Below are 14,352 nucleotides of genomic sequence, written 5' to 3' on the forward strand. Positions count from 1 at the left end.
TAAGTACAAAGATAAAAGAAAATTAACTTTCATGCAATTTCTCTGTCAGATAAAGAAAAATTCATCAAATTAGTCACCAGGCCTCAAATAGAAACTGGAACTTGGAGACCAGTACACCTCATCAAAGGACTGTACACACTGTCTGATGAACTGTCTTGTAATTTTGATATATGTTCCCAAAACTCCTTCCAAAGCTGTAAGAATAAGTATTTATTTCAATGAATAAGCATCAAAGATTCCTTTAATAGGTCTGTTGGTCCTGTAGGTATAATCTTAAAAACAGACTTTATTATGATAATAAAGATTTATTGTACATTTGAACATTTTACAATATAAATCAATATGCAAAATAAATGTAGCATAAAATACATGTTTAAAACATTTTAAGATAAAATAGTAGCTCTTTACATTAATAATTCTCGTGCTGTCATAACTTATTTCTATTACAATACTGCCCAGAAAACAGAGAAAGGAAATCTCATACACTGCCAACAAATGCAGGTGTGAGTTATTTCTGTCCTGTCACATTCAACTACTGGTGCACTAAGAACTGTAGCAAACAACCAGTGCTGATTTCAGGTAATGTAACACAAAAAATATACAAACACAAGTTGTATGCGCTGATGTTCATGTATTTGTCTCCATGTTTGTTTAGGTCAGTCAGATTTGTTGTTTTTGTCTTTCTCAGATAGCAAGCGAGTGGGAAGTTTCAGCAGACTCGGACCACATGGAGCTTCTCCTGTTGCTGACAAAAGACTGGATTTTTGCACTTGCCACTTTGCAGCCCAGAGACCTGAGGATGCTCATGAGCTGACGGCGGAACTTCACACCCACAAAAGCATACAGGATGGGATTGAGGCAGCAGTGGATGAAACCCACACAGGTGGTCACTGTCTTAATTTTCTCCAGAGATGTTGTGCCTGAACAAGTTTCTGTTTTGTTATCAAAATGAATAGTTTCCACTAAGAGTGTGAAGTTGTACGGGGTCCAGCAGATAAAGAAAACCACCACCACAGCCACAATAACTTTAAAAGCTCTCTGCTTTTGAAGGCTCTGGGCTCCATACCTCAGCTGATCCAGGATGCGGGAGTAGCAGAAAATCATGACACCAGAAGGAAGTACAAAGCCCACTATGAGATAAATCATGCGTGATGCCAACCTCCAATTATATACAGCCTCCTCACCAAATTTGTAATAATTGGGAACACACTCTCTTCTGCCTCGTCTATCATCAAACACATCTTCTAAAAAGATCCAGTCAATGATAGAGAGAAGCAGGGAAAAGCACCACACCATCAGGCAGCTGGCCTGAACAACCCAAGGCTTCTTCCTTGAGTACATCTGTGTAGCATGGACGATGGACAGGTAGCGGTCCAGACTGATGCAGGCCAGGAGAAGGATCCCACTGTAGAAGTTAATCTAAAGAAATCAATGAGAGATGAGCAAGACATATTTTGAAACCTCTGCTAAATTAATTGAAAGTACAGATTTTTTCACTGCATCTTTACTTCAGCACAATACTTACTGTAAAAACACTTCCAGCGATCTTGCACAGGGGAGTACCAAAAGTCCATCCATCACTTTGGGCATACTGTACTGCCCAGATGGGCAGCGTCACCAGCATCAGGATATCTGCCACTCCCAGATGGAGGATGAAGGTATCTGTTACGCTCCAGGTCTTCCTACTCCGAGCCAGTATTCCCAACAGCAATCCGTTCCCAAGTAGACCAACAACAAACACCACAGAGTACAGAACTGGTATGAACACAGCTTCAAAATTCACATTCTCAGTCAGGTCGCAAATATCACCCCCTTCATAAGAGCCATTCGAGTCTGAATAGTTATAGTTTTCATAGAAATCAGACCAGTCAAGGTCCTCCCCTGTCACTGTAATCTTTTCATCTTCCATCATCTGTGGACAGACAGAGAAAAGGCCGTTAATTTGGTTTCAGCACAAATGTTTTCTACCACATGGTGGTGCTATCTATCATCTATCTATCTATCTATCTATCTATCTATCTATCTATCTATCTATCTATCTATCTATCTATCTATCTATCTATCTATCTATCTATCTATCTATCTATCTATCTAGCATTTAGTTTGGTCATTTAGATATTCTTGATGATCACATTATAAGCAGGTAAAAAACACCGTGTTTTGTAAATAATGTCATAACTGTAAGGACAGAGTAACACCACATGAACATACATACATATATACAAGTTTTGTGATATTTTTTTTTAATAAATAGAATTTATTATATCAATAAACATAAAAGTAAAGGATTCAAAAGAGCTCTATCACATCTCATCTTTACAAAACCTGGAAACTTACTCAGTGACAAAAATATAATAGCAAACTATAACACTTCACACCACATCAGAGTTTAATATGCTGTGGTCTGTCACTGTGAGCTAAAGGTGTGCGTACAAACAGAAAAACAAATGAGCACAATGAAAGCAATGCAAACATCAAAATTCAATCATACGCAAATTGAATTTTTATGCAGAATTCATCGTTTCCATTGTTTTCAATACAAACCGATTTTAATTATTTCTTAATTACATACTTAACTGCATGCATTTGTGCAGAGAGGGGAGAGTGCAGTTTAAATGTTCAATGTAATGTGTGTACTCTTATGTAAGCACAACTGAAATTTTACAACAAGGAATGACAAATGCATGAAATTTAACTAGTATAGCCTGATTGAAAACAGCATAAAATAAAAAACATACCAAACTAGGAGTCTCTGATATTGTAGATCACATAAATCTGCCCTGCGAAAAAGAGCTCTACCTCTAGCAGTCCCGATAAAAGCATCTAAAGCTACTACAAAGGAAGCTGACATAAGACAAAGGCTCAGGCACACAAACCAAAAAAAAAACCCTCCTCCACCTCACAGGGTACGTTATGACAGTATGAAAACTCTCATAAGCTGTAAATAAGAAGTCTGATGATTTACAGAAATTTAATGAAATAATTGCTAAGACAGTTTTAAGAAACGTCTTACTTTTAAAAAGTTTTATTTTTTATTTCCTCTTTTTTCCGAGACACTAAGAATAAAGTTTTATCCTTTAATTTAAAAAAAAACAATTAACAAACTTAAAATGTTAAACTATGTGTTTCAGATGTCTGAAACAAGCCTACAATAGAAACAACTTAACATATTTATAAATTCTCAAAAAAATTGTAAAATTTTCTTTCTCCTTGTCGCCCTTCTGTTTATGTTAAAGTAGTAGTAAAGGGCCTTTACACCAATGTGGAGATATGAATACGTAAAAACACTTTCGGGGTCACTGTGTGAGTAACGTAGTCGCACTTTCCGTGAACGTTTCTGTGAAATCAGAGACTAAAAATGAAAACACTCATCAGTTTCATTTGGTTTGGAAGTTGTGTTTCAGAATTTGTTGCCATTTAAGAGAAACACACGATTTAAAAGAAATGCATTGTGTTGAGAGCTGAATTTGTCATATGTATTTGACATATATTACATGCAAATATGCTCTGATCCTGGACAAGCTCGGGCACATTGTTTCTGGCCACTGATCACAAATGTTGATGGGGTTCTTTTTTTTAAGCTTTTTTGGGGGGGGGGGGGGGGGGGGGTAGACATGAGCTTAAGCTCTCTGTCACCACCAAAGATCAACCATCATCATGCAGTTTGACCAGATTTATTTCAGTGAGTAGTGTCTGATTGTCTTATTTGTATATTTTGCAGTGTTTAACTTGTTATGTATTATTCATGCATGTGCACATGTCCTCACACATCAGTTGAAAGCTGTAAAACGCTCTCTGGAATATGTTAAATTTATAAACTGCAAATTTAGATTAGATGACAATGTCATAGCACACAAGTAATGGACTTTGCATACATCCATTTAGTTTTGCCACAAAATTGAAAGACAGTGTCATAAAAGTTGATCAAATATACGTTTCTGTATTGCTTTAACTGAATTGTGCACCAGTGTTTTGTTGCATTTGTTTGCTTCAGGCCTGAAAACTTAAAAACAATTCTAAAATGTGCTCAAGCAATCAAGAAAAACTGCAATAAGGACAAGAAATGCATATAAAATAAACAACATACATGAAATCCAAATTTTAAAACAGTTTTCACAGCAAGAAATTACAACACAAATATTGTTGTAAATGCACTCTTCTTGTTACTCATGTCAGGGCGACACATTCACACTTATTTCTAATTTAGAAAAGAAAAAGTTCTCTAAAGTGGCAACGGAAGATATGCACACATAGAAATGCCTTTGGAGACCACTGATGTTCAAACCAGAAACCTCCGTGCAGTGAGGTGACAGTGCTAACCACTGCCCTACAGCACCCTTTTATAGGTCTAATTTATGTTACTATCATATTTTTCAAAAGCAGACTCTATGCAGAGAACATAAAACTGACTGAACGTGCAGTGAAATAATAGTGTAGTCATGCTGTGCATCTTTTTGTCTTACATGTCTGTTTACACAAACAAATCACACTCTGGTTTTATTAGAACAGTAGTAGTGAAGAATATTGGTGCAGAATGTATGCCCAGAGACACAGCAGCAATTCACACCATTCATATAAAGCTCCTGGACTACACAGTCTCGTCAAAATGAATGAAAAAAACAAACTGAAATTATGAATGAACAGCTACATGTTGATAGATAAGCTCCTGGCATGTCTTAACAAACCAAAAAAAAAGATAGCGTTTTATGACACTCATATCAGTGTTAAATCTCACTTTATATCATTTTCAAGATCAGCATTTCAAAGATTTAGTTACCTTCCCCCAAAACCTCAAGATATTTCTCACACCTTTTTTTTTTCACTGTATTGCTCATGCTTTGTACGCAGCCACCAAACATGCAAAGATGACACCTGTGACAGAACTTGGTTTCAAATGTCTGTTTCCCCTTACCATTTACAAAAGCTTCAGATCGTGTTCCTGTTGTTTTTCACACCTTTCCTCGGCTGGTTGTGCAGCTCTTATGCAATTCATCTTAGAGGCAAATGGAAATGTAGGTACCTGTCAGAGAAAGAGAGAAAAGCACAGCTAGAAAACAGTTCTGTTGTGACCCAGATTATACATTTTACAAAGCAGCATGCATGTCTGGCTGTTTGGTTCATTCTGCAGTGGGATGCAGCACGCTGGAAACAGTGGGATTTAAACACAAGTCATTCAAATCTAACATAACATGACAACATTCTGATACAAACAAAAATATATAATATAAACACACGAATACTACTTTTTTGTCTCTAAGAAACTAATTAAAACTTGTTTGTTCACCATAAAATCTGTGCTTCTAAACTGAGGTTTGTTTTTTTTAAGCTACAGTGAAACCATTGAGATGTTGTTTTGGGCAGTTTGAGGAACTGAGAGAAGAAAACTGGCAGTTTTAATTCCTAAAATCGTTTTTGCATTGCTAAGTTTTAGCAGTAGTGAATCATTTCCTATAGCACATAGGAATCACAGTTCCAGTTTACAGGTTCAATCACATCTGCTCACTGATGTAATACCATCGGCTTCGTGTGATGTTGATGGTGTGATTGGATGTAAGATAAGATTCACAGAAGATGAATAAGCCTCTTGGCAAGATTTTTCTTTAGCAACTGTTTGAACATTTGCAGAATGGCTTCAACTTGAACCACCTCTTCCTTTTGCTTAGGCGGTTAATTTGACCACATTGTAGGTTAGTGTGCCACTAACCTGTGCCACTTGCTGAAAAAGGTTTCCGTTGTAATGCATGACTATCTATGATTGACAGAAGGGTCGGGAAGGAAAGACATAGTTCATATTGGGAAATCTATTTGATAGCGTGCTTGTTTCGACACTTCATTGGTAAGGGGACAGGCTTAGGTACACACTCGCACTCTATACAACTTACATTTAACGATGAAAAGACTTCCTCGGATATAATTCGTCATAGGTGTGAATGCTACTTTGTTTTGTTTTTGCGAAACTGCTACCATTATATAATGCACCCAGAATAAACTATTAAAACAGTACTTGATTTTAAATCCCTGAGTGATGGCAAAACAAACAGCAACAACAACAAAAAAATGTCACTTGTGCAGGTTCAACTTGTAAACAGAAGGAACTCACAGCACCTCTGTGGATTTCCTGTGTGACATTCAGTCTCAAAAGATATATTCACCCTTTCAGCTGTAGTTAAGTAAAACAGAGCTCAACAACAGTGCTGATGTCACAACAAATATGTACAGTTTATTTTGCAGATGGAAGCGTGCAAAATCCACCACCCTGTCACAGTCATGATGTATTCAGAAGTGAATTATTAATGAATCTCATTGCTAAATGTGTGGTTTTAAAGCTGCACCCTTAAAAACGCCCAACATTACAGTTACCATCAAATCAGTGCCATACACCCTACGTGATTGTCCATGATCATATGAACCATCTGGGCTGGCTGTCAGGGAACAATCATTAAACCTTAGTACCATCAGTCTAAGACACAGTACTAGACAACAGACAAAAAGAGTTGTAATGACCAAACAGTTAAAACTGGTTTGGTGTGACAGATAAGCCTCTTCTGAGCATTAATCACTTAGTTCTTCCATGGTGCACACAGGAAAATCAGTCCATCACACTTTACTACTCTATTGTGAGCAGAGTAACAAAGCTAAGTTGAGGAACTCCTCCATAACCTGGTGTTTGGTAGAGCACAGCACATTACTCTTGCTGTCTGCTCTTACTGATAGTCAGGCTTCAGCCTAATTGAGGAAGGCATCCTTCACCTGTCTGTGAACTTGGGATTACACGGAAGACAAAGTTTTGCAATGTCTCAAAGTATCATTTTCACAGTGAATAGTGGGAGGAGGTGTTCTATGTGCAAGCTGCACGCTCAGCTCTGGGGCATCCCAGGCAGGAAATACAAGGCGCTGAAAGGTCAGGTTGAGCTGTTTTCCTCTTCCCGAGCAGCAGGCAGCAGATTGGCAGGATTTTATAAAATTGCAGTGTTTGCAGTGATGTTTGTTCTATATTTGACCAAAAGGGCCAAAATCCTCTCATCTGTCACTGCCGTGCTTTGAGAGCAGCACATAAGGATCAGATTTGGTGCATTAAGCTGTGTGGCTGCTTCACGGCCACAACAGATTTCTAAAGTCTCAATAAGCATGTGCATCAAAGCCTCATGAGGCAGAATGTGATATCAAATATTTCCAAACTGGGGAGTGCTAAAAGTAAGAAGTTTTTCTCTTTATTTTTTGGTTTATTTTAGTTTTCCAAACAAACAAAATCATTTCAGGAGTTATAATTTTTCCCCTCAGAATCTATTTTTCATGTTTTTTCCTTAATTGACTGAAAAAACTAAATATTTCACATCTAGTTTTAATTCATGTTAAAAACCTTGCTGTCTATATAGTGTGCATTCCCAGTTCCTATTATTTCACCACATATTCAGTCAGCGCTAAAAGTTGGAAACTACTTTTGGTCTTTTCAAATTATGAGAGTTTTTATTAATACCAGCCAATCAGGACTGACACTGTGAGATTTAGGCTCAAACCCTTCAGGTTTAACTACTCTGAGGGCTTTCAAAAATGACAAACAACACTTTAGATAACAGTCTAAAAAAGTTGTTTAAAAACAGACAGACAGTAAAATTGCCTGTTTAAAAGTTAGATTTTCTCCAGTTCATCAAGTGATAAAGTAAAATGTTCTCTCTCAACTTACTCCCACACACTGATAGGGTGAACTTAGTTGCCACTAACTTGTGAAGGAGTTACTCAAGTGTGAGCTCAGGCTGGTATACTATCATGTGCATGTGCCAAAGGCGTGGTACCGTCAACTTCAGGTATCAGATGAGTCAGAATAGTTGCACGTCTCTCGTTGTCATTTCTTGTGGCAATGCTGTCCCGGTTGAGGCATTCCTTCTGATAGCACTTGAAACAGGTCATATCATCCTCATCCTCTGGAGTTCTGGCAAAGAGGCTGTAGCTTGAACTGATCGGTACAGGGTTTGGATCATCAGGTGGAGCACTTTGTCCATTTTCTCCTTTTTTCTTCTTCTGCTGGGTTCTGATGGTATTCTCAGTGTGAACGAGATGGTGTCTTGCATTACATGGCTGCTATGGCCTCCCTGTATGCCCTCTCTCAATGCCCTGCCCCGATCTCATCATCGCCTCAATCACAATCTTGATGTTTATGTAGGAAATTTGCTAGGACCTTTTGCAAGTGATGAGTCAAGACTTTTCTCTTGAGCTTCTCCTTTCCCTCTGTTCCAGTATTCTGCTTCATATTTCCACAGATGTAATGTCTTTTCAGTTTCTTTTCTTCTTTATTCTATGATCTATTTTTTTCCTTCCAAATAAATTAGCTCATGCTGAGTGTTCCTCTCTGTGGAGCCCCAAAGTTTTTTACCCAAACATACGTAACACTTATAGCACCATCACCATATTTTCCCCTCATATAAACAGCATCCACCTCTTCAGTCTTCAGTGGGATTTTCTTTACCAGACCTATCCCCATGCTCACAAATGCTTAATTGTATCTATCTGGCACATTAATTTCTATCAATGTCACCTCAAATCCAAACTGTCTTTCGCTACAACCAGGCAAAACAGTCACAACAGACTTAAACGTTCGGAAAACCCTTGTCCTCAATTTACTTTCCCATTGAGAAAGTACTCTTTGTTCCCTGAGCACTGAATTTACTCAGCCTTGTGATGACAAATCTCTAGACCAAAAGCGGGCAATCAGTTTTTGTGCGGGGGTTTTGTTTGTTTGTTGTCTTTTCCCCAAAGAATTATCACAATTTATTTCACATATCTGACCTCTGAGAACAACATTTCTGGATACACAATGGGAATACATCTAGGGTCTACACTGTTTGGCCTTTTTATGTCTCAACTATGGAAGGTAAAGCTAAAAAAAATAGATTATTCCAGTATGATCTGTCTCTGTCCATCTCACACTCCTCATTCAATCAACCAAGGCGTCAATGCTGAAGCTTGTTATGGAAATCTGAAATAAACCTCAAACAGTCAGTTTGAGTTTGAATTTACTTTGCAAAGGGATCAGCCAACAGCACAGCATGCATAATCCTGTCATGCATACATGACAGGATTATGCATGCTATACAAAGAGGTATCGTAAGTCTAGATTATGTGTCTATCTGCCATGATCACAGTATAAAGTCAGTGTGCAAAAGATACTTTACAGCTCAACATGTGGTATATCTGAAAGATCACGCTGAGAAAGAATAAGACTGTAGGGAGCTTCTCACTGAGTAGGTTCAGCTTTACACAGGGAAAAAGAGAATCGTAAAATTTTCCATCACAGTATGCATTGGGGTATTAATAAAGTCTGTATGACTAAGCCCAGTAGCCCCTGGTTACAGTGGCTTAATATAACATACAGCAAACAAAACACTTTCTGAAGTTGCATCAGAAAGTGCTCGGACTCTTTCACTTTCTGCATAACTTGTCTTACAGTTTCTAAATGTCTCAAATGACTTGCATAAATGGCCTAAAATTCATGAACCATAAATAACAATGAGAATATTTTTTGTGTTTTTTATAGAATTGATTAAAAGTCAAAATATGAAATTGCTCACTTAATAAAAACTTAAGACCTTTAAATTCGCATATCTCAGAAATGCACACGTAGATTTGTGCAGTTTATCCCCACTCAGTGTGGTGCATGCTCTCGAGCCCTGTCAGAAATGTGTGAACTGGACTCTTCACAGATACTCTGGGGGGTGGAAACCTTATCTGAACCAAGTTCCTGAGGTTACTTCAGTAATATCTTTTGCTTTGGGTCATTAAAATGCTGAAAGCTAAACCATTGCCCTATTCTCAGATCACATGCACTGTGGGAAAGGTTTTCTTTGAGTACCTCTGTGTGGGACTACATTCATCTTTTCTTTAGTTCTGGGCAGCCTCCCTGTGCCTCTGCCGAGAAGTGTTGCCATACTACAGTGCTAAGGCTCGAGGATGGTGCTAGTCCAGGGGATTTTTTCCTTATGCGCTCACTTTACATTTAAGTCAAACCCTCACCACGGTCTCCAAGTAGCTGATTGCCAGAGGAAGCAGAGAAATACTGAACCTCTATTACAGCGATGCGTTGGGCTCTTGATCACCTCCCTGACTCAGGCCCTTCTTGCTTTATTTCCCATTTTAGCCAAATGGTCAACTCTAGATGGAGTCCAGTCCAGACACAGTGATTTGGTTATGCTTTTGTAAAATAATGTAATTTTCCACTGCATTCGGGTTCTGCCATCTGTTCACAGCTTTATTAACAGTAAAAAGTATTTTTTAATGTTGAGGTTGTCAGAAAAAGAGCATTAGTTTCACAGCAAATGCATGTTTGTTTGTTGGTTGGTTAAATGAGGACTTTCTGAAGCCTCTTTACAGTTTGTTGTCCAAAATACCAAACTTGCACTGAATTGTTGCTACTGGGAGCTTCACTGTTTTGGTTCCTTTTTAAAACGTTACCAAGATTGTTCAAAAGACACACATACAAACCAAACCACACATTTTCCACACGCTGTCACTGTCCTTCTAAAAGGAATTTTTCTCTTTTATTTGTTTTCTTTTACTTGTTGTTGCAGAATTCACAGTGTCTCTGAGTTTGGTAACTTTACCGTGCTCAGTGGTTTTCAAGTATTTTGAGGCAAAAACACACTAAAGGTTAAACTGGATTATTCACACCTGCCAAAAACAAAAAAACATATCTTACCCACAGAAGAACAGTGTCATCAGTTCTTCTCTTAACTGTAAACACTTTTCTTAAAGCAACACCATCATCATCACTCCATCATCAAATTTTCTACATTTCTGGTAACGGTCTCTTTGTCGCAAACAGATGTTAAAGGCTGAGTTTAATTCATTTACTGACAAAGAGAGAAAACACACATTAATAAAAGTCAAAGATGTTTTCATTGGAAAAACTCTCCTTGTTATTTTTATTCAAATTTCCAGTGGATAATGCAGGAATATTCATTTCACCATGATGGAAGTGTAGTAAAAATCAGATAAAGTGAAAGCTTTTGTTCAGCTCAAGCCTTTCCTTTGAGAAGCCAAGTTTCTCTCAGAAAGGATGGGTTAGGTTTCCTTTTCAGCTTGCTTGGCACCATGTCAGCCAACTTCTCCCCACAGTGGAGGCATTTAGGCTGAAACTATGGCCAAGCTAAAAACTCTGTAGTTAGTAGATTGTGTTGGCTGCTTGTGTTTTGCTTTAAAACAAAAGCAGTCCCCCACCACCACCACCACCACCACCCTCGCAGATTTTTGTTTTCCTCATCGACACCAGTGAGGGCCTTTGATGTGCACTAATGGTAAATGCAACTGCAGTTAAAGGGAAAGTTTACAAGATGTTGGTGATGGTTTGGAGATGATGGCACACATAAAACAGAAAGGAGGCAGAGCTGGAGTTGACAACTCCTTTTAAGCATTTTGGAGACAAAGTAAGAAAAGCAAGACTGAGATGATTTGAACTTGTGCAGAGGAGGAATAGTGGATATATTGGGAAAATTATCTTAAATATGGAGCTGCCAGGCAGGAGGAAAAGAGGAAGACCACAGAGAAGATTCATGGATGTAGCAACCCCTAAGGGGACCAGCTGAAGAAAGAAAGGTTTATGGTCAGTTGCAACGACAATTTATGGTTGAAGCCACATTTCAAGGGGCACACCTTTGGGGAACCACTCTTTAACAATCACCACTCAGAGTACGTCATGCAGTAGTGCTGCAGTGCCATCTGTTGGATACCCCGCTATCATCTCTCAGAACAGTGTTTTGTAAAACAAATCTACTGTATGATTGCATCAGTGACTAAAGGATTGATGTTCCAAATAACGCAAAGACTGTTTAATAAACTAAGATAAACAGAGGAAACCAGATTAAGTGCAAAATCCTGCTCCAGCTCTTTTATAAACTCTAAGCAGCAAACAGGAAAATGTTTTAGATTCTTCACTGGCAAGTAAAAATAAAGAGAAAATATACAAAAACAATGTGCTTGTGTGCTGCAGTTATGTATCTTCATAGATTATGCTTGCCTGGTTTAAGAATTGGTTAAGTCACCTTAAGTTATTTCTACTGCACAATGACAGCTGCTGTGTTATCTGAGCTTCCAGGGAGACGTGTTGGTACTCCATGATGTACATCAAAATATGAGGCAAAAGTAAAGGAAACACAAAAAGTAATAAAACCATCTCAAATAATATTTATTCATTGTGACAGCCTCAAGTGGCCTAAATGTACAAAAACTGTCATTCATTTGGGAAATGCATAGTGGGCATGCCTTTTTATAAATCTATGCCGTAGTTCATAGGTTTCATTTCTCCTTTCACTGGGGTGAAAACACCTTCTGTTTTATATGGGACCGCAACACATTTTTGTCCTTTGCTCTCCCCATACTGAAAAAATGTTCTACATTTTGATTACCTTTAATTTTTGAAAATCAACACCCACCGTAAGGGAAGATAGTTTTCTAAAATCTGCCTGCAAAAGCACCAAAACGTTTCACTGTGGGTCTCCTGCAGGCTAAAGTGTTATTTAGTTTCCACGCTGCAGCAAAGTGGAAAAATGTTTGTCACTGCAGATTTCAAAGGTTGTGCAGATTTCTTTGGAATAGGCTTTTAAAAAAAATAACCACAAAGAGAAAGAAAGACAGCCACAAGAATTGCAAACATCCAGTGGGTGAAACTTGCTGACAGTACCTGGCACAGGGTTTTCCCCTGTGGTGACACCTATCTGTCAGTGTCATGAGAAAGCTGTCGCTCTGAAAGAAATGTGCTAGCAGATGGATGGATGGCACCATCTCTGAAACCTGAACTGAAATAACAGTAAGGAGCTCATATAAATGTTACTGGGACAAAATGGAGAATGCATGAAAGTAAAACTATGATCGAAGGAAAAGAAGAAGCCTCATGTTCCTTTAATCGCTGGTCTGTTTCAGACCACAAAAGGAACATCGAGTCCCACCTGTCCAGCAACAACACACGAGAGGTGTGGCAGGGAATGCAAGACATCATCAACCACAGAGGCAGCACTGCGAAAACAGAAAACCCGAATGGGCAGCTGGCAGAGGAAATAAACAGCTTCTTCGCCCGCTTTGAAACACCACAACAGCAACACTCATCTGCTTCAGCCCTGCTCCCATCCTCATCCTCACCTGGTTCCTGCACCGCTCCACTCACTGTAACGGAGCACGATGTCAGACGTGTGCTCCTAAAAGTGAACCCCAGGAAGGCGGCCGGTGCAGATGGAGTACCTAGCAAGGTACTAAGAGCATGCGCACACCAGCTCACCCTCATCTTCACCAGACTCTTCAACCTCTCACTGGATCAGGCAGCCATCCCATCCTGTCTAAAATCAGCCACAATCATCCCAGTGCCGAAGAAGTCTCCCATCTCCAGCCTGAATGATTACCGCCCTGTGGCCCTCACACCGGTAATCATGAAATGCTTTGAGAGACTAGTCCTTCAGCACATCAAGGATTACCTCCCCCCAGAATTCGACCCCCACCAGTTTGCATACCGTGCAAACAGATCCACAGAAGACGCCATCGCCACAGCCCTCCACGCTGTGCTGAGTCACCTACAGTAGAGCAGCGGCAATGCTACGTCCGAATGCTCTTTGTGGACTACAACTCAGCCTTTAATACGATCATCCCGGACATCCTCATCACCAAACTGGTCACTCTTGGCCCCCCTCCTCTCACATGTGCCTGGATAAAGGATTTCCTCACAAACCGGCCCCAGACTGTAAGACTCGGCCCTCATCTCTCCTCCACTCGCACACTGAGCACCGGCTCCCCACAGGGCTGTGTGCTGAGCCCCCTCTTGTGTTCTCTCTACACCCACGACTGCAGTTCGACCCACAACAACACTCTCATCATCAAGTTTGCTGATGACACCACGGTAGTCGGACTCATCTCGAAGGGAGACAAGGCAGAGTACAGAGAGGAAGTCCTGAAGCTGGCAGCATGGTGTTCAGAAAACAACCTGGCACTGAACACTAAGAAAACCAAAGAGCTCATTGTTGACTTCAGGAGACACAGCACTGACTTGGCCCCCCTCTACATCAACGGGGAGTGTGTGGAGAGGGTCCACACTTTCCGGTTCCTTGGTGTCCTCATCTCTGCTGACATCTCCTGGACAGGAAACATCTCAGTGGTCATCAAGAAGGCTCAACAGCGGCTGCACTTCCTGAGAGTCCTCAGGAAGTACAAGCTGAACTCCAACCTGCTGCTGACCTTCTACCGCTCGTCCATTGAGAGCCTGCTAACCTACTGCATCACGGTATGTTACGGCAGCTGCACCAAAGCAGATAGAGTGAGGCTTCAGAGTGTGGTCAAGACAGCACAAACGATCATCGGCTGCCCTCTCCCCTCCCTGAT

General features: G+C 39.8%; 1 protein-coding gene across 4 annotated transcripts; it reads right to left on the reverse strand.

The window, feature by feature from the left end:
- Positions 1–334: 334 nt before the first annotated feature.
- LOC309717236 (C-X-C chemokine receptor type 3-like) lies at positions 335–8,133 on the reverse strand. 4 transcript variants are annotated; one of them, XM_082551654.1, is made up of 4 exons: positions 7,794–8,133; positions 4,913–5,020; positions 1,526–1,912; positions 335–1,419 (listed from the first exon to the last, which is right to left on the reverse strand). In XM_082551654.1, exons 2-4 carry the CDS (start codon positions 4,913–4,915, stop codon positions 685–687), a joined length of 1,125 nt encoding a protein of 374 aa, XP_082407780.1. In that variant the 5' UTR covers positions 4,916–5,020; positions 7,794–8,133; the 3' UTR covers positions 335–684. The 4 variants fall into 4 exon arrangements, with proteins under 4 accessions (XP_082407780.1, XP_082407781.1, XP_082407782.1 ...); XM_082551655.1 differs by having other exon boundaries at positions 7,723–8,133; XM_082551656.1 differs by lacking the exon at positions 7,794–8,133 and adding an exon at positions 7,685–7,700.
- Between the last annotated feature and the right edge of the window lie 6,219 nt (positions 8,134–14,352).

This window comes from Aulonocara stuartgranti (genome assembly GCF_965226115.1).
Source record: "Aulonocara stuartgranti genome assembly, chromosome: 11".
Lineage (NCBI taxonomy): Eukaryota > Metazoa > Chordata > Actinopteri > Cichliformes > Cichlidae > Aulonocara > Aulonocara stuartgranti.

What these genes read in the sequence shown, in the direction of transcription:
- LOC309717236 (XM_082551654.1), bottom strand. An exon ending in TCGCTGGAAGTGTTTTTACA is followed by an intron (nt 1,420 to 1,525) that starts GTAAGTATTGTG and finishes TGATTTCTTTAG; the next exon opens with ATTAACTTCTACAGTGGGAT.